The 18,062-nt window shown below is 45.5% G+C and overlaps 1 protein-coding gene across 3 annotated transcripts in view; it reads right to left on the reverse strand.

Moving 5' to 3' along the window:
• TRAPPC6B (trafficking protein particle complex subunit 6B) overlaps positions 1–18,062 on the reverse strand; it is a 627,408-nt gene that overhangs the window by 496,159 nt on the left and 113,187 nt on the right. Inside the window, exon 4 of one of the 3 annotated variants that reach the window (XM_044074225.1) lies at positions 3,258–3,282. The exons of the other annotated variants lie outside the window; for them this stretch is intronic. Coding sequence (XP_043930160.1) covers positions 3,258–3,282 — 25 coding nt within the window. The remainder of the gene's footprint in view (positions 1–3,257; positions 3,283–18,062) is intronic. 3 annotated transcript variants of the gene reach the window in all.

Below are 18,062 nucleotides of genomic sequence, written 5' to 3' on the forward strand. Positions count from 1 at the left end.
TTTCTTGGTAGTTAAATCTGTTTCCAAAATACTTTGATGCAAAAATATACCGACGCTTAATAGTGCATTGGTTAAATCTAGCTCAAAACCGACAGCCAGGCACGGTTGATCGGGGCCTAGGCAAGGAATACAGTATAAATGGAAATCCTTATGAGGCATTTGCTTCCCACAAGCAATACAATTAACTTTTTCTGACATTGGTAAAAAGTAAGAAAAAAGTTTCCCCAACAGGGTACTTAGCTTTAGTGAAGACTTCGGTCTGAAACTCAAATTCGAATATTTCAGTAGTTGCCCGACCGGCACTTGCGAAATGCTTCTGCTTTGGGCACCCCACGGCAAGAAAGACTAAAGAAAATGGCATCGGCTGCATGTTTTATACCCCTGATGTCATGGAAGAGGAGACAGCAACTGACGCAGGACCCAAGACTTTGGAATTCCGGCCGACTGAAGGCAACCTGCCAGCAGATTACCCAAATGTAATGACTGCAACAGTGAAACACGAAGAACATCCCTTGTCCCTTTTCCTCTTCTGGTACCAACTGAATAGCCCCCATGCTTAAGAGAGACAGTACTTGATTTTGGGCCTCTGCCCACTGATTTGGGGATACATCTGGCCACCCGCTTGGTGCTGGTAAAGTGTGGAAGTGAAATCTGTATCCTTGGGACACTATTTAAAACCTATTTGTCCTGGGTAATGAGTTCCCACTTTTTGGCCTGCAGACCAAGCTTTCCACCTAAAGGAGCATTCATTTGAAAGTGCTTGGAAGTTTTAGAAGCAAGTCATCGAGACTGTTTTCCATGGGGAGAAGTCTTACTACTCCCTGATTTGGGTGCGGAAACCCCTCATTGCTTAGTCTTGTGCGTCCCCTGGGACTGAAACCTGGGGTTTCTGCTATGTCTGGGTTTGCCTTGAGAAGACCTTGAAGAGGCTGGAAAGGACCAATTCTTAGAGGGCCATTGCCTACTAAATCTAGGAGGCTGAACTTGTAAGAAATCTTTAACAGTTTGCATAGATTTAGCTTTATCTTCCATCTTTTTAAGAACTTCCTCAGCCTTGTTGACAAACAGGCGTCCTGATTTAAGGGACCATCCAACAATTTAGCTTTAACATGATCAGGTAAAGATTGCTCCTGGCCAAACATGCCTTCTGAGCACAGAACCAGTAACAGCAGCCCTGCAAGAGGCCTCTAAAGAATCAAATCCACATGGCAAAGTATGTTTTCCAACCTGTTCAGCAGAATGCATTAAATCCTGTAATTCTTTATTTTCAGCACAGTCAGGAATCAACATAATTTTCTCTTTAAGTAATCCAATAACATGTTGTTGATACTTTAACATATTAAACTGGCAGTTTAAAGCCCTAATGGCCAAGGGTGCAGAAGTGTAAACCTTCTTACCCCATCTATCCAGCGCCCCCATCTATCCTATCATAAGGGGTAGGATTTTTAACAGTAGAAGCCTTAATGCCCTTGGGTCCCTGTGAAATAATCTCTGGATCCGCAAAAAGATTTTTAAAAAGGAAATTGTGTGAATCAGGAAAGTACAGTTTTGTACCTACCATAAATGTAGATGTCCGAGAGGTATGCATCTGCAGTCCTAACAAATGGGTTGTCCTGGCCTCAGGCAGCCCTTCGGTCGGCCGGATTCCAAAGTCTGGGTCTGGCCTCGGCTGATGTCGCACTTCACCCGACGTCATAGCTGCAGTTCAGCGGGTATAAAGGCATCAGCCGACGCCATTTTCCTCCGTGTTTCTTGCCCCAGATGCCAGGTGCCCTCTAGGAAGGCTAAATTTAGATAAATGCAAATGTTTCCAAACAATAGAGAGCAAATAGAAATAAACATGTATATACATATATACAAACAAATACACCATAATAGATTCCCCCAGCTAGCTACAAGATGGGCAAATACCCTAGGAGTACCACAGAGGGGAAGGAGGGTGGGTAATCCTGACTGCAGATGCATACCTCTCGGACATCTACATTTATGGTAGGTACAAAACTGTACTATGTCCTTCAAGGATGCATCTGCAGTCCTAACAAATGGGTAGAATACCATAGCCAAACTGGGGGAGGGGGCACTAAGAGTTTATGGTGTAGTTAAGATCCCTTGCAAAACAGCAGTGGCAAAACCTGCTCGGGATCTGGAGTATAAAGGTAGATTATAATGCTTGGCAAATGTATGCACAGAGCTCCAAGTAGCAGCCTCTAAAATGTCTTTGGTAGCCACTCCTCGTAAGAAAGCTGTAGTAGTGGCTGTAGCCCTTGTGGAGTGAGGTCTGATGTTTTCTGGAGTTGCCTTTCCATGAAAAGAGTAACAGAATCTAATGCAATTTCCTATCCATTTTGAGATTGTTTGTTTTGAAATTGCTTTTCCTTCCATTCCTGTTGCATATGCTACCAGAAGCTGGTCAGTTTTTCTATTGTTCTTGGTTCTGTCCAGGTAGTAGCACAATTGTCTGTGTACATCCAAGGTATGCAGCAATCTTTCCCCCCTGTTCTGTGGGTTGGGGAAGAAAGTTGGTAGGTGTATTGCTTGGTTTAATGATACCCTGGAGACCACCTTTGGCATAAAGGTAGGATTAGTTCTCATGGACACTCTATCCTGATGGAAGATAAGGAAGGGCTGTACTGCCATTAATGCCTGTAATTCAGAAACCCTTCTAGCTGAAGTGATTGCAAGCAGGAATGCAGTCTTCCAAGATAAGTACTGTAATTCTGCTGTTGCTGCTGGTTCAAAAGGGGGAAGTGTCAACTTTTCTAACACAAAGTTCAAGTCCCATGTAGGCAATGGAGGTTTCCTTGGTGGCTTTACATTTTAATCCCTCTGAGAAACTGCCAGAGTAGAGGTTGAGAAAAGACTGGAGGATCCATGTTGTATTCTGCTGAAATTGCTGATGCATGAATCTTAATGGAGGAGTAAGAGAGACCCTTGTGGAAAAGCTCTGCTAAGTATTCCAGGATGTTAGCTATGTTTGCCAATGATGCATCCACTCCTTTTGTTGCACTCCAAATGAGATATCTTTTCCATTTTGCTGTATAAGTTTTCCTTGTTGAGGGTCTGCGAGCCTCCAAGATAATGTCTTTAACCCTTTGAGATAAATCTGGGTTATTTTTCCTTATGTAATGTTCCAAGCAGCTAGCTGCAGTGGTTTCAAGTTTGGATGCAGGATTTTGAAGTTGTTCTGTGTTAGCAGTAGAGGTAGTAGGGGTAGAGGCCATGCGTGTTCCCAGGACATACTCCTCAGTAGCGGGTACCAATGTTGCCTTGGCCAATCTGGAGCTATCAAGATGATCCTCGGGTGATCTTCTTTGATCTTCAGCAGCACTTTGTGCATCAAAGGAAGAGGTGGGAATGCATATGCTGTCAGGTTTTCCCAACTGAAGGATAGGGAGTCCACCTTCCAAGCAAGTGGGTGGTATGTCCTTGTGCAGAATTTTTTCAATTGGTGGTTGTGTGGGGATGCGAACAGGTCTATTTCTGGCAGTCCCCATTTCCTTGTGATGGTTTTGAAGATGTCTGGATGCAGCATTCATTCGTGGGCATCCGTGGTGGTTCTGCTTAAGATGTCTGCTAGTATATTTTCTTTTCCTGGCACAAATATGGCTTGGAGCTGAATGTTGAGGCTCAGGGCCACATTCCAGAGGTCTATTGCCATCCGGCATAGAGGATATGAATGTGTGCCTCCCTGTTTGTTGATATACCACATAACTGTGGTGTTGTCCGTCCTTATCAGCAAATGACCCTGTTGAAGAAATGGTCTGAATGTCTGAATTGCCTGTTTTACTGCCAGCATCTCTTTTTGATTTATGTGTAGGTTCATCTGGTCTTGAGTCCATAAGCCTTGTATGCACTTGTCCACCATGTGTGCCCCCCAACCGAGGTCTGAGGCATCCATGGTGATAGTCTGGCTTGGGTGAGGCCTGTGGAAGGGCAGTCCTTTGTTCAATTGACAGGCCTGGGCCCACCACTGGAATTCTTGCTTCAGGCATGGAATTACTGGAATTTGGGTTTCTAGGCTGTGCTTGTGCTGAGACCATAAATTCCTCAGGTACCATTGCAACTTCCTCATATGTAGCCTGGCATGTGGGATTAATATTATGCAGGATGCCATGTAACCCAGGGCTTGCAGGATTTTCCTTGCTGTAAGCTGGTTCTGCGTTGTTAATGCCATGAAATAGAGTGGTAGCTGCTTCTGTTTTTCTGCTGTGAGGAATGCCATCTGGTTTGATGTGTCCAGTTCTGCACCCAGGAAGGTTATCCTTTGGGATGGTATCAGCCTTGACTTTTTTGTGTTGACTGTGTATCCCAGGGCTTGCAGCAGGTGAATAACCTTTTCAAATCTTTGTTAATTTGTCTTTGCTGTCCGCTTGTAACAGGCAGTCGTCCAGGTATGGATAAATTTGAATTCCCTGAAGCCTGCAATGAGCAATTACTGATGCCAGGCATTTCGTGAATACTCTGGGCACAGTAGATAAGCCAAAAGGCAATGCTGAGAATTGATAATGCTCTGATCCTGCAAGAAATCTGAGGTATCTTCTGCAATTTGGTCGTATGGGGACGTGCAGGTATGCCTCCTTGAGATCCAGAGTCACCAGCCAAGACTCCTTGCCCAGCATGGGAAGAAGTTGCTGTAGGGTCAGCATTTTGAATTTTGGAACAATGAGATATGTGTTTAGAGCGGACAGGTCGAGGATAGGTCTCCATTGGTTTTCCTTTCTTGGTACTAGGAAAAGCCTTGAATAAAATCCTTGTCCTTGTTCCATAGCCGGTAGCTTTTCTATAGCTCTCATCCTTAGTAAGTGGTCTATTTGCTGTAGAGCGTTTGTCCTTTGGTTTGGAGGTAGGTTTGGCATTCCTCTCTTCCTTGGAAGAGTATGGAAGTGAAACCTGTAGCCTTTGTCTATTGTCTGTAAAATCCATTTGTCTCCTGTAATGTAATGCCAATTTACTGAAAATAAGGTTAATTTTCCGCCTAAGGGTGCTGCCAGTTGTTCCCTGGTAGGTGGTTTCAGAGCCAAGTCACTGAGATTGTCCTGTAGAAGTGGTAGTGGCTGGATCTGTGGCAGTAGTTCTCGGGCTGTTAGGCTGCCACTGACGTCCCCTGTAGGCACCTCTGGATTGACCTCTGCCTCTAGGGCGTCTATTTCTGCTTCTCTGTGCTCTGGTGGTGTCTGGAAAGGACCAATTCTTGGAAGGCCAGTTCCTACTAAACCTCGGAGGCTGGACCTGTAAGAAATCCTTGACTGTCTGGACAGATTTAGCTTTTTCTTCCACCTTCTTCAACACTTGCTGTGCAGGGGAACCAAACAAACTGTGCTTTTCCATGGGAGCATCTAGAAGCTTTGACTTTACATGGTCTGGTAAGGATTGCTCTTTTAACCATGCATGCCTTCTGATCACTGTACCAGTCATAGCTGATCTAAAGGAAGCCTCCAGTGCATCATAGCCGCATTTTAAGGAATGATTACTGACCTGCTGAGTGTTATGCACCAAATCCTGAAGGGACTTACGGTCTAAAGGCTCAGGTGAGGACAGTTTTTTAGTGAGCTGATCTAACAGAAATTCCTGATACTGAATCATGTGGAATTGACAGTTTAAGGCCCTAGCCGAAAGAGTAGCAGAAGTATAAACTTTTGTACCCCATCTCTCCAATGCCCTAGATTCTCTTTCAGAGGGGAGGGTTTTTGGCAGAGGCAGCTGCTACAGCTTTGGGGCCCTGTGAAATAGTTTCAGGATCTGCAATAGGAGCCTTGTATAAATGATAATGTGTGTCCGGAACCCTGTAGTATCTGTCGGGCTTAGCAGGGGCCAGAGGCAGTGAGTCAGGGGCAGTACAAGCATCATTAAATGCATCATCCACAACTGTAAGTACTGGAGGAATAGCTAAAGGCCTATGCTGTGATAAATGTAAAAAGGTCCTAAGCCTTTTCCTAGAATCTGAAAAATCCTGGCCCTGCCATTGAAATTGTTCCCTCATAGCATGCAAGGTTTCCCCAAAAGAAAATTCCTCAGGAGGAGAGGCAGAAGGTATGGAATCCTCTGCATCAGAGTCCTCATATGGAGAGTAAGGGCCCTCTGGAGGATTTGTGTTTTCTGAATCAACAGAGGAATAATCTGAAGAAACTGGCTCAGGGGGCTCTGCTCTAAGCCTCTTCTCTGGAGGTGGGTGAGAGGCCCTGTCAGGGTGAGACTGGGTTCCCCTGATCAAAGAAATGAGATCCTCTGCTAGACTAAGCATTTGAGTACTAGAGCTAGGCCTGTGAGAGGGGGCTTTAGCAGGCACGGCCTTTGAAGATTTAGCTGCTTTAGCCCTGGCAAAAGCCTTAATTGACAAGGATGCAGGGGGCCTAGCAGCTCCACGTGCAGGAGTAGATACATCTAAGGGATAGTATCTGATAAATCCTGAGAAACTGTAAGAGCAGGTGGATTTTCAGTAGCAGATTCAGCCATGCTGGAAGCGGCCTCGGTAGAAGGAGGCATGCTTACGGCCGAAGGAAGAACCGCGGACTTGGCCGGCGAAACCGAGACACTCGTTGGCTTAACCGGTTTCAGCGAAACCGCGACCGCGAGTGTCGGTCCTTTTCCTTATGCTTTTAGCTAAATGTGAAGTCGGAGTCTCTGACAGCATGATATAAGCAAAAGCGGGCGAAAAACTCCTCTGCAAACTCCGACCGGCGTCTAAGTGTTGTCGGTTCAAGGAAGCACAGGCTAGACAAGCTGCTACGTTGTGGTCTGGGCCTAAACAAGGTAGGCAGTAAGAGAGGAAATCTTTATGAGGTATTTGTTTCCCACAAGTTAAACAGTTATTCACTTTTTCTGACATCGGCTGCTGCAATAAAGAGTCCCCAACGGCTTACTTAGCTTTTTAGAAGTCTTCGGTAGTAGCAATCTCTGGTTCTGACCGACCGGCACTTGCGAACAGCTTCTGCTTCGGGCGCCATGCGGCAAGAAAGACTGGGGAAAATGGCATCGGCTGATGCCTTTATACCCGCTGAACTGCAGCTATGACGTCGGGTGAAGTGCGACATCAGCCGAGGCCAGACCCAGACTTTGGAATCCGGCCGACCGAAGGGCTGCCTGAGGCCAGGACAACCCATTTGTTAGGACTGCAGATGCATCCTTGAAGGACATCCCTGTAATATCTGTCAGGTTCTCTGGGAGCAGGAGGCAAGGAATCAGGGGCCAAACTAGATTCCGAAAAAGCATCATCAATAATGTCTAGTACTGGAGGAATAGCTAAAGGCCTATGCTGAGGCAGGAGTAAGAAATCCCTAAAGCCTCTTTTTTGAATCAGAAAAATCCTGGCTTTCCCAGTGGAAATGCTCCCTTAGAGTATGTAAGGTTTCACCAAAAGAAAAATCCTCTGGTGGGGAAGCAGAGGGAATGGAATCCTCTGAATCAGAATACGCATAAGTAGATAAGGGCAAATCCTGATCATCAGAAGAATCAGAAAAATCAGAATCCTGGCCAGAAGATTCATAATCAACTTCAGTCCTAGGTCTCTTAGAAGGAGGAGGCCGGCTTTCCCTGATAAGAGTTATAAGCTCTTCAGCCATTCTTATTTGTTTTTTAGGCATAGAGGCCTGAGCATGCAGCCTGGGCATCGGTTTTTTAGGCATGGTTCGAGATTTAGGCCTAAAAGAAGGAGGCATTGGTTTAATATGCAAGTCCATAGGCCTAAATACACCCTCAGAAGCCGGTGCCTGCACAGCGGCTCCGGACCCATCCAAGGTAGACACATCCGCAGGTTCCATAGTTGAAGCATCTCGCGGTATACCAGACTCTGAATGGGTCCCAGTAGAGGCCTGGGAAACAGAAGTATCAGGGGCTGCGAAAGCACCTCACTGAGTACCAGCGATCTGGTGACTGGCTTAACAGAAGCAACCTCAGCGGCCTGTTTCTGTCTTTATCCTTGCATTTTTTCGGAATCCCAATAGTCGGATGGCTGATGACATTTCTGGATAATTAAACTGAGAACTGAAATATTTTGAGGCAAAAATATACACATGACAGATGGTGCGCTGACTAAATAAAGCACAAAACCGACAGCACGGTACATTGTGGTCAGAGCCTAGGCAAGGAATACAGTACGAATGAAAATCTTTATCAGGTATTTGCTTTCCATAAGTAATGCAATTATTAACTTTTACTGAAATCGGTAAGGAACAAGAGAAAATTTCCCCAATGGGGTACTTAGCTTTAGTTGAAGACTTCGGTTCTAAAACTCAAACGTAAATTTCAGGAGTCGGCCGACCAGCACTTGCGAACTGCTTCTGCTTCGGACACAGCATGGCAAGAAAGACTGATTTAATGGCGTTGGCTGCATGTTTTATACCCCTGACGACCTGACGTCATGGAAGAAGGGACGGCAACCGACGCAGGACCCAAGACTCTGTTAATCAGGCCGACTGAGGGCTACTGCAAGCAGATAACCCAAAAGTGATGACTGCAACAGTGAAACACGAAGAACATCTGCCACATCATGCATGCACTTGCATCTCTCCACAAGTACAAGTACAGCACTTACGCCTCTCCACAAGTACAAGCACAACTCTGCCATTGGTCATGTTGGTATGAATGACTTGAGATCTACCTGGACTATAAGAAAAAAGACATGACTGAGCTCTCAGAATGTGTGTCCCAGGCAGGTATGACCCTAGCTCTAAGCAGCATCCTACCTTCACCAAGAATAATACCACAACACCAATAAAAAAAATAACTGACTTCAACAACTGGCTTAATTTCTGGTGTCATTCCAAGGGGATTCAGTATCTGTTTGCCTGGGATGACATGGGGAACAGGACTCGATGCTTTGCCAAGGATGGCCTCCACCTGTCACCACTGGGTTTCTGGATCCTGGCCAAGGCTCTTGCCTCCCCTATTGTGCCTTTTTTAGGCAATGTCCCAAAGACAAATCTTCCAACATGAAAGATCTGACAAAAAGCAAATTGAAGGTCATGCTGCTTAAAGCTAGGAGCCTTAACCTGAAAATATACTCACTGGAGGCTCTCCTTGCACTGCTAGATGCCGATGTCTGTGCGGTCATGGAAACTTGGTTCAGGGCTGCGAAGAGCACCCCTGCCTTAATAGGTTATACCTCATTCCACACATTCCGACCCCAAAATGAGGTCGGGAAGCCTAAGGGTGGTAGTGTCTCTCTCTTCATTAAGGACAGGCACACCTCCAGACTGGTTTGCCAGCATGATGCACTGGAACTACTCCAGGTGCAACTGACAGTTGGGCAAGACACCCATTCAAGTTACAGCCAGCTATAGACCCCCCCCCCACCATGACTCAGGACACCCACTCCTCTTACCTGGAAATACTGGACTCCATTAAGGTACTCCCCAACACCCAGATCCTTGGTGACTTCAACTACCCTACCATAGACTGGGTGAACTACTCCTGCACCAATGCACTCACTCAACGACTCCTTAACTTCATCATTTTTAATGCACTAGACCAGCTCGTCTCATCCCCCTCAAGAAGAGAGAACATTCTGCACTTGGTTCTCACCAACATGGGGCAACTGCTGCACCACTCCCATAGTATGTTCTTCCCTACTGAGATCAGATCATCAAACAGTCTCATTCGAAGTTTCTATCCCCCCACCCGTAATCAAGCTAAAAAAATTCTCAAAGGCTAACTACAACCTCCTAAGGGAGGGTATCTGTAGCTTCACACCATGGCCCCCCTCACAGGATGCAGACAAAGTACAGTTTTGTACCTACCATAAATGTAGATGTTCGAGTGCTAATACAGCTGCAGTCATAACAGATGGGTTCTCCTGCCGTCAGGCGGGTCCTCGGTCGGCCGAATTCCAAAGTCTAGGTCCGGCGTTGGTTGTCGTCGCTTTCTTTCCTGAAGTCAGTGCGACAGGGGTATATAAGACACAGCTGACGCCATTTTCTTCAGTCTTTCTTGCCCCAGATGTCAGGTGCCCCCAGAAGGAAGGCAAAATATAGAAATATATATATATATATATATATATATATATATATATATATATATATGATATAGAATCATGCATTGCAATATAATCAAAAACCAGTAGTTGCAAGCAAATACACCATAGAAGGATAACCCAATCAAGTTGTGAGATGAGGAGTTAGCCACTAGGTCTGTACCCAGAGGGGAAGGAGGGAGGGAAACCTGGACTGCAGCTGTATTAGCACTTGAACATCTACATTTATGGTAGGTACCAAAACTGTACTATGTTCATCGTGCATACAGCTGTAGTCATAACAGATGGGTAGAATCCCAAAGCTACGCACAGGGTGGTAGGCACTAGGTGGAACTGGGAGGAGCCAGAATGCCCTGCAACACAGCAGTGGCAAAGCCTGCTCTAGTTTTGGAGTATAAAGGTAGGTGGTAGTGTTTAGTGAAGGTATGCACAGAACTCCAAGTGGCTGCCTCCAAAATATCTTTGGTAGGGACTCCTCTGAGGAAGGCTGCAGAGGTAGCTGTGGCCCTTGTGGAGTGGGGTCTGATGCCTGCAGGTACAGATTTACCATGAAAGGAGTAACAAAACCGTATGCAGTGGCCTATCCATTTTGAAATAGTCTGTTTGGAAATTGGCTTCCCTTGAGCTCCTACAGCATAGGACACAAAGAGTTGTTCTGATTTCCTGAAAGGCTTTGTTCTGTCCAAATAGTAACGTAGCTGTCTATGGATGTCTAAGGAATGTAGCAGCCTTTCCCCTTTGTTTTGAGGATTGGGGTAAAAGGTAGGTAAGTGTATGGCCTGATTTAAAGCTACCCTGGATACTACCTTAGGCATAAATGACGGGTTGGTTCGTAGGGAAACCCTGCCCTAATGGAAGATGAGAAAAGGCTGCACAGCCATGAGGGCTTGTAGTTCCGAAACCCTACGAGCTGAGGTAATGGCCAGAAGGAAAGCTGTTTTCCAGGAGAAATATTGCAAATCTGTTGAGGCAGCTGGTTCAAAGGGAGGCAATGTTAATTTTTCTAGAATGTAATTAAGATCCCAGGCTGGTATTGGTTGTTTCCTTGGAGGTCTTATATTCTTAGCCCCTCTGAGGAACTGTCTTAAGAGTGGGTGGGAGAATAATGGTGGATCAGTGTTGTATTCAGCAGAAATGGCTGAGGCATGGATTTTGATGGAGGAAAATGAAAGTCCACTGTTCAACAGCTCAGCTAGATACTGTAATATCTGAGGTAAATTCAGTTTTCTAGGATCCTGGCCTTTTTTCTCATTCCAAGTGCAAAACCATTTCCATTTTGTGGAGTAAGCCTCCAAAATGACATCCTGCACCTCCTTGGAGAGTAGGGTCTGTTGTGGTGTTAAGGAATTTTCCATGCAGCCAGACTGAGTGTTTTCAGCTGACTGTGAAGAGTTTTGTAGCTGTGCTGAGTCAGTAGAAGAGGCATTAGAGGTAGGGTCCAGGGAGGAGAATGTGTTAGGCTCCTCAGGAGCGGGTACCAGTGTTGTCTTGGCCAGTCTGGAGCAATCAGTATCATCTTCGGTCTGTCTGCTCTTGCTTTCAAGAGCACCTTGTGCAGAAGAGGCAAAGGTGGGAAGGCGTAAACTGTCCGTGCTGCCCAACTGAAAGAAAGGGTGTCCACTCTCCAGGCCTTTGAATGGAATGTCCTTGAGCAGAATTTTGTCAATTGATGATTCCTGTGGGAGGCAAAGAGATCTATGTCTGGCCTTCCCCACGCTTGGATTATCTTTGTAAACACTTGAGGATGCAACTTCCATTCATGCGGGTCTGTCATATTTCTGCTTAGATTGTCTGCCAGCGTGTTTTCCAAACCTGGCAGGTACTGTGCTTGAAGTTCGATTTGCCATTCCAGAGCCAAGTTCCAAAGTGACATGGCCAGCCTGCACAGGGGGTATGAATGTGTTCCTCCTTGTTTGTTTATGTACCACATTACTGTGGTGTTGTCTGTTCTTATCAATAATTGCCCTGGATGCAGGAGGTCCTTGAAAGCTGTAATTGCATTTATCACTGCTAGCATTTCCTTTTGATTGATGTGAAGGTGCTTTTCCTTTTGGGACCATTGCCCTGAATGCACCTGTCTGTCATGTGTGCCCCCCAGGCGTAGTCTGAAGCGTCTGTTGTGATGACTTGATTTGCTTAAGGCTTGCAGAATGGTAGACCTGTGTTTGTTTGGCATGCTTGGGCCCACCATAGAAATTCCTTTTGCAAACATGGGATTAGTGGTATTATTGTTTCCAAACTGTGGCTGTGTTGAGACCATAGGTTTTTTAGGTACCATTGAAGTTTCCTCATATGCAACTTTGCACATGGGATTAGAAGAATGCAAGATGCCATGAAGCCCAGAGCCTGCAGGATTTTCCTTGCAGTTAGCCTGGTACAATTTGCTAGTATTTTGAAGTACTGAGTTAGTTGTCCCTGTTTTTCTGGCATAAGATAGGCCATCTGGGTGTTTGTGTCCAAGTTGGCACCCAGGAAAATTATTTTCTGAGATGGTGTTAGCCTGGATTTCTCTTTGTTGACTGTGTATCCTAGAGAATTCAATAACCGTGTTACATAAGCCAGATGTTCCAGAAGTATGTGTTTGCTGTCCGCTTGGATCAGGCAATCATCCAAATAAGGGTAAATTTGTATCCCTTGAAGTCTGCAGTAGGCAATTACTGATGCCAGGCATTTCGTGAATACTCTGGGCGCAGTAGATAAGGCAAAGGGCAATGCAGAGAATTGATAGTGGATTGAACCTGCAAGAAATCTGAGGTATCTTCTGCAGTTTTGTCTGATTGGGACATGCAGGTATGCCTCCTTGTGGTCCAATGTTACCAGCCAAGACTCCTTGCCCAGCATGGGAAGAAGCTGCTGTAAGGTGAGCATCTTGAATTTTGGTACGAGTAGAAATGTGTTTAGGATGGATAAGTCCAAAATGGGTCTCCAATCGGTTCCCTTCCTTGGTACCAGGAAAAGTCTGGAATAAAAACCTTGATCTTGTTGGTGAGTAGGTACCTCTTGAATAGCTTTCATGTCCATGAGCTTTGAAATTTGTATATGAGCCTCTGCCCTTTGATTGTGTAGCAGGTTCGGCATGCCTCTCATTTTTGGAAGTGTGTGAAAATGAAATCTGTAGCCTCTGTTTATAATGTCCAGGATCCATTTGTCTGTTGTGATAATATGCCAATTTTTTGAAAATAATGTCAGTTTTCCTCCCAAGCGTGCTGCCAGCTGAGACTTGCTTGGCATGCAAAGAGGAAAGTCATTGGGTTTGTTTCCTGTATTGTTGTGCACTGTCTTCGCCACCTCTTGGTGCTGGAGTTTGCCATTGTCTGCCTCTATATGATATCCTTGAGATTGTCCTCTGCCCCTTGTGCGCCTGTATCTACCTCTTTGGGGCTTGTCCGTGGCTGGACAGGACCAGTTTTTGAAGGCCAATTTCTGCTAAAACGTGGTGGTTGTACCTGTAGAAAGGCTTTGACAGTTTGCATAGATTTAGCTTTTTCTTCCATTTTCCGTAGTATCTCCTCAGCATTAGTACCAAACCAATCAAGTTGTGAGATGAGGAGTTAGCCACTAGGTCTGTACCCAGAGGGGAAGGAGGAGGGAAACCTGACTGCAGCTGTATTAGCACTTGAACATCTACATTTATGGTAGGTACCAAACTGTACTATGTTCATCGTGCATACAGCTGTAGTCATAACAGATGGGTAGAATCCCAAAGCTACGCACAGGGTGGTAGGCACTAGGTGGAACTGGGAGGAGCCAGAATGCCCTGCAACACAGCAGTGGCAAAGCCTGCTCTAGTTTTGGAGTATAAAGGTAGGTGGTAGTGTTTAGTGAAGGTATGCACAGAACTCCAAGTGGCTGCCTCCAAAATATCTTTGGTAGGGACTCCTCTGAGGAAGGCTGCAGAGGTAGCTGTGGCCCTTGTGGAGTGGGGTCTGATGCCTGCAGGTACAGATTTACCATGAAAGGAGTAACAAAACCGTATGCAGTGGCCTATCCATTTTGAAATAGTCTGTTTGGAAATTGGCTTCCCTTGAGCTCCTACAGCATAGGACACAAAGAGTTGTTCTGATTTCCGGAAAGGCTTTGTTCTGTCCAAATAGTAACGAGCTGTCTATGGATGTCTAAGGAATGTAGCAGCCTTTCCCTTTGTTTTGAGGATTGGGGTAAAAGGTAGGTAAGTGTATGGCCTGATTTAAAGCTACCCTGGATACTACCTTAGGCATAAATGACGGGTTGGTTCAGAGGGAAACCCTGCCCTAATGGAAGATGAGAAAGGCTGCACAGCCATGAGGGCTTGTAGTTCAAACCCTACGAGCTGAGGTAATGGCCAGAAGGAAAGCTGTTTTCCAGGAAAAATATTGCAAATCTGTTGAGGCAGCTGGTTCAAAGGGAGGCAATGTTAATTTTTCTAGAATGTAATTAAGATCCCAGGCTGGTATTGGTTGTTTCCTTGGAGGTCTTATATTCTTAGCCCCTCTGAGGAACTGTCTTAAGAGTGGGTGGGAGAATAATGGTGGATCAGTGTTGTATTCAGCAGAAATGGCTGAGGCATGGATTTTGATGGAGGAAAATGAAAGTCCACTGTTCAACAGCTCAGCTAGATACTGTAATATCTGAGGTAAATTCAGTTTTCTAGGATCCTGGCCTTTTTTCTCATTCCAAGTGCAAAACCGTTTCCATTTTGTGGAGTACGCCTCCAAAATGACATCCTGCACCTCCTTGGAGAGTAGGGTCTGTTGTGGTGTTAAGGAATTTTCCATGCAGCCAGACTGAGTGTTTTCAGCTGACTGTGAAGAGTTTTGTAGCTGTGCTGAGTCAGTAGAAGAGGCATTAGAGGTAGGGTCCAGGGAGGAGAATGTGTTAGGCTCCTCAGGAGCGGGTACCAGTGTTGTCTTGGCCAGTCTGGAGCAATCAGTATCATCTTCGGTCTGTCTGCTCTTGCTTTCAAGAGCACCTTGTGCAGAAGAGGCAAAGGTGGGAAGGCGTAAACTGTCCGTGCTGCCCAACTGAAAGAAAGGGTGTCCACTCTCCAGGCCTTTGAATGGAATGTCCTTGAGCAGAATTTTGTCAATTGATGATTCCTGTGGGAGGCAAAGAGATCTATGTCTGGCCTTCCCCACGCTTGGATTATCTTTGTAAACACTTGAGGATGCAACTTCCATTCGTGCGGGTCTGTCATATTTCTGCTTAGATTGTCTGCCAGCGTGTATTCCAAACCTGGCAGGTACTGTGCTTGAAGTTCGATTTGCCATTCCAGAGCCAAGTTCCAAAGTGACATGGCCAGCCTGCACAAGGGGTATGAATGTGTTCCTCCTTGTTTGTTTATGTACCACATTACTGTGGTGTTGTCTGTTCTTATCAATAAATTGCCCTGGATGTAGGAGGTCCTTGAAAGCTGTAATTGCATGTATCACTGCTAGCATTTCCTTTTGATTGATGTGAAGGTGCTTTTCCGTTTGGGACCATTGCCCTGAATGCACCTGTCTGTCATGTGTGCCCCCAGGCTTAGTCTGAAGCTGCCTGTTGTGATGACTTGATTTGCTTGAGGCTTGCAGAATGGTAGACCTGTTTGTGTTTGGCATGCTTGGGCCCACCATAGAAATTCCTTTTGCAAACATGGGATTAGTGGTATTATTGTTTCCAAACTGTGGCTGTGTTGAGACCATAGGTTTTAGGTACCATTGAAGTTTCCTCATATGCAACTTTGCACATGGGATTAGAAGAATGCAAGATGCCATGAAGCCCAGAGCCTGCAGGATTTTCCTTGCAGTTAGCCTGGTACAATTTGCTAGTATTTTGAAGTACTGAGTTAGTTGTCCCTGTTTTTCTGGCATAAGATAGGCCATCTGGGTGTTTGTGTCCGTTGGCACCCAGGAAAATTATTTTCTGAGATGGTGTTAGCCTGGATTTCTTGTTGACTGTGTATCCTAGAGAATTCAATAACCGTGTTACATAAGCCAGATGTTCCAGAAGTATGTGTTTGCTGTCCGCTTGGATCAGGCAATCATCCAAATAAGGGTAAATTTGTATCCCTTGAAGTCTGCAGTAGGCAATTACTGATGCCAGGCATTTCGTGAATACTCTGGGCGCAGTAGATAAGGCAAAGGGCAATGCAGAGAATTGATAGTGGATTGAACCTGCAAGAAATCTGAGGTATCTTCTGCAGTTTTGTCTGATTGGGACATGCAGGTATGCCTCCTTGTGGTCCAATGTTACCAGCCAAGACTCCTTGCCCAGCATGGGAAGAAGCTGCTGTAAGGTGAGCATCTTGAATTTTGGTACGAGTAGAAATGTGTTTAGGATGGATAAGTCCAAAATGGGTCTCCAATCGGTTCCCTTCCTTGGTACCAGGAATAGTCTGGAATAAAAACCTTGACCTTGTTGGTGAGTAGGTACCTCTTGAATAGCTTTCACGTCCATGAGCTTTGAAATTTGTATATGAGCCTCTGCCCTTTGATTGTGTAGCAGGTTCGGCATGCCTCTCATTTTTGGAAGTGTATGAAAATGAAATCTGTAGCCTCTGTTTATAATGTCCAGGATCCATTTGTCTGTTGTGATAATATGCCAATTCTTTGAAAATAATGTCAGTTTTCCTCCCAAGCGTGCTGCCAGCTGAGACTTGCTTGGCATGCAAAGAGGAAAGTCATTGGGTTTGTTTCCTGTATTGTTGTGCACTGTCTTCGCCACCTCTTGGTGCTGGAGTTTGCCATTGTCTGCCTCTATATGATATCCTTGAGATTGTCCTCTGCCCCTTGTGCGCCTGTATCTACCTCTTTGGGGCTTGTCCGTGGCTGGACAGGACCAGTTTTGGCAAGGCCAATTTCTGCTAAAACGTGGTGGTTGTACCTGTAGAAAGGCTTTGACAGTTTGCATAGATTTAGCTTTTTCTTCCATTTTCCGTAGTATCTCCTCAGCATTAGTACCAAATAATACATCCTTTTGTAAAAGAGCATCTAGTAGTTTAGCTTTAACATGATCAGGCAAGGTTTGTTCCCTAAGCCAGGCATGTCTACGAATGACTGATCCTGTAACAGCAGCTCTACTTGAGGCCTCTAGAGCATCATAGCCACATTGTAATGTGTGTTTACTCACTTGTTCTGCACTATGCATCATATCCTGCAACTCCTTCAAATCTGGTTGTTCAGGTTGTGACATTTTATTCCTTAATTGTGATAACAGAAACTGCTGATATTTAAGCATATGGAACTGATAATTTAATGCCCTCATGGCTAGGGTGGCCGAGGTATATACCTTTTTTCCCCACCTTTCTAAGGATCTAGACTCTCTTTCGGAAGGTAATGGATTCTTAGCAGTAGAGGCCTTCATTCCCTTGGGGCCTTGAGAAATGGTTTCAGGGTCAGCATTATGGCATTTGTAAAGAAATTGGTGTGAGTTAGAAACTCTGTAGTACCTATCAGGCTTGACTGGGGCAGGAGGCAGGGAATCCAGATTAAGGCAAGCCTCAGAGTAAACATCATCAAGTATGTCCAGGACAGGAGGTATCGCCAGAGGTCTGTGCCGAGGTAGCAAAAGAAATTCCCTAAGTCTTTTCTTGGAATCTGAAAAATCTTGGCCTTCCCAATGGAAGTGTTCCCACAAGGTATGCAAGGTTTCCCCGAAAGAAAAATCCTCTGGGGGAGATACAGAAGGAATGGACTGCTCTGTATCAGAATCTTCAAAGGGAGAGTACAAGTGCTCCTCTTCATCAGAATGTTCTGAAATAATGGAGCCCTGGTCAGAAGAGGAAGAATCTTCCTACACTCTGGGTCTCTTGTCCGGTGGGGGTTGGGAACCCCTGATAAGAGTAATTAAATCCTCAGCCATTTTGAGCATCTGCTTTTTAGGCATGGGACCTGGAGATGGGCCCTGTGCAACAGGCCTCTTGGGATGCATGGCTGATTTGGACTTAGTAAAGGCCTTTATGGAAAAGGAAGATGAGGGTCTGAAGACACCATGGGTGGAAGTGGACCTGTCCACATTAAGAGGCTCAACACTCACAGTGGCTTTGGTAGCTGTAGTCAGAGCATGGGCCGAGGTACCTGCTGTCTCGGTTACAGAAAACACCCCCAGAGAAGTGTCATCGGTAGTCAGGGGCTGCGTA

Source organism: Protopterus annectens, chromosome 6.part0, assembly GCF_019279795.1.
Source record: "Protopterus annectens isolate FY-2018-M chromosome 6.part0, PAN1.0, whole genome shotgun sequence".
NCBI classification, from domain to species: domain Eukaryota; kingdom Metazoa; phylum Chordata; order Ceratodontiformes; family Protopteridae; genus Protopterus; species Protopterus annectens.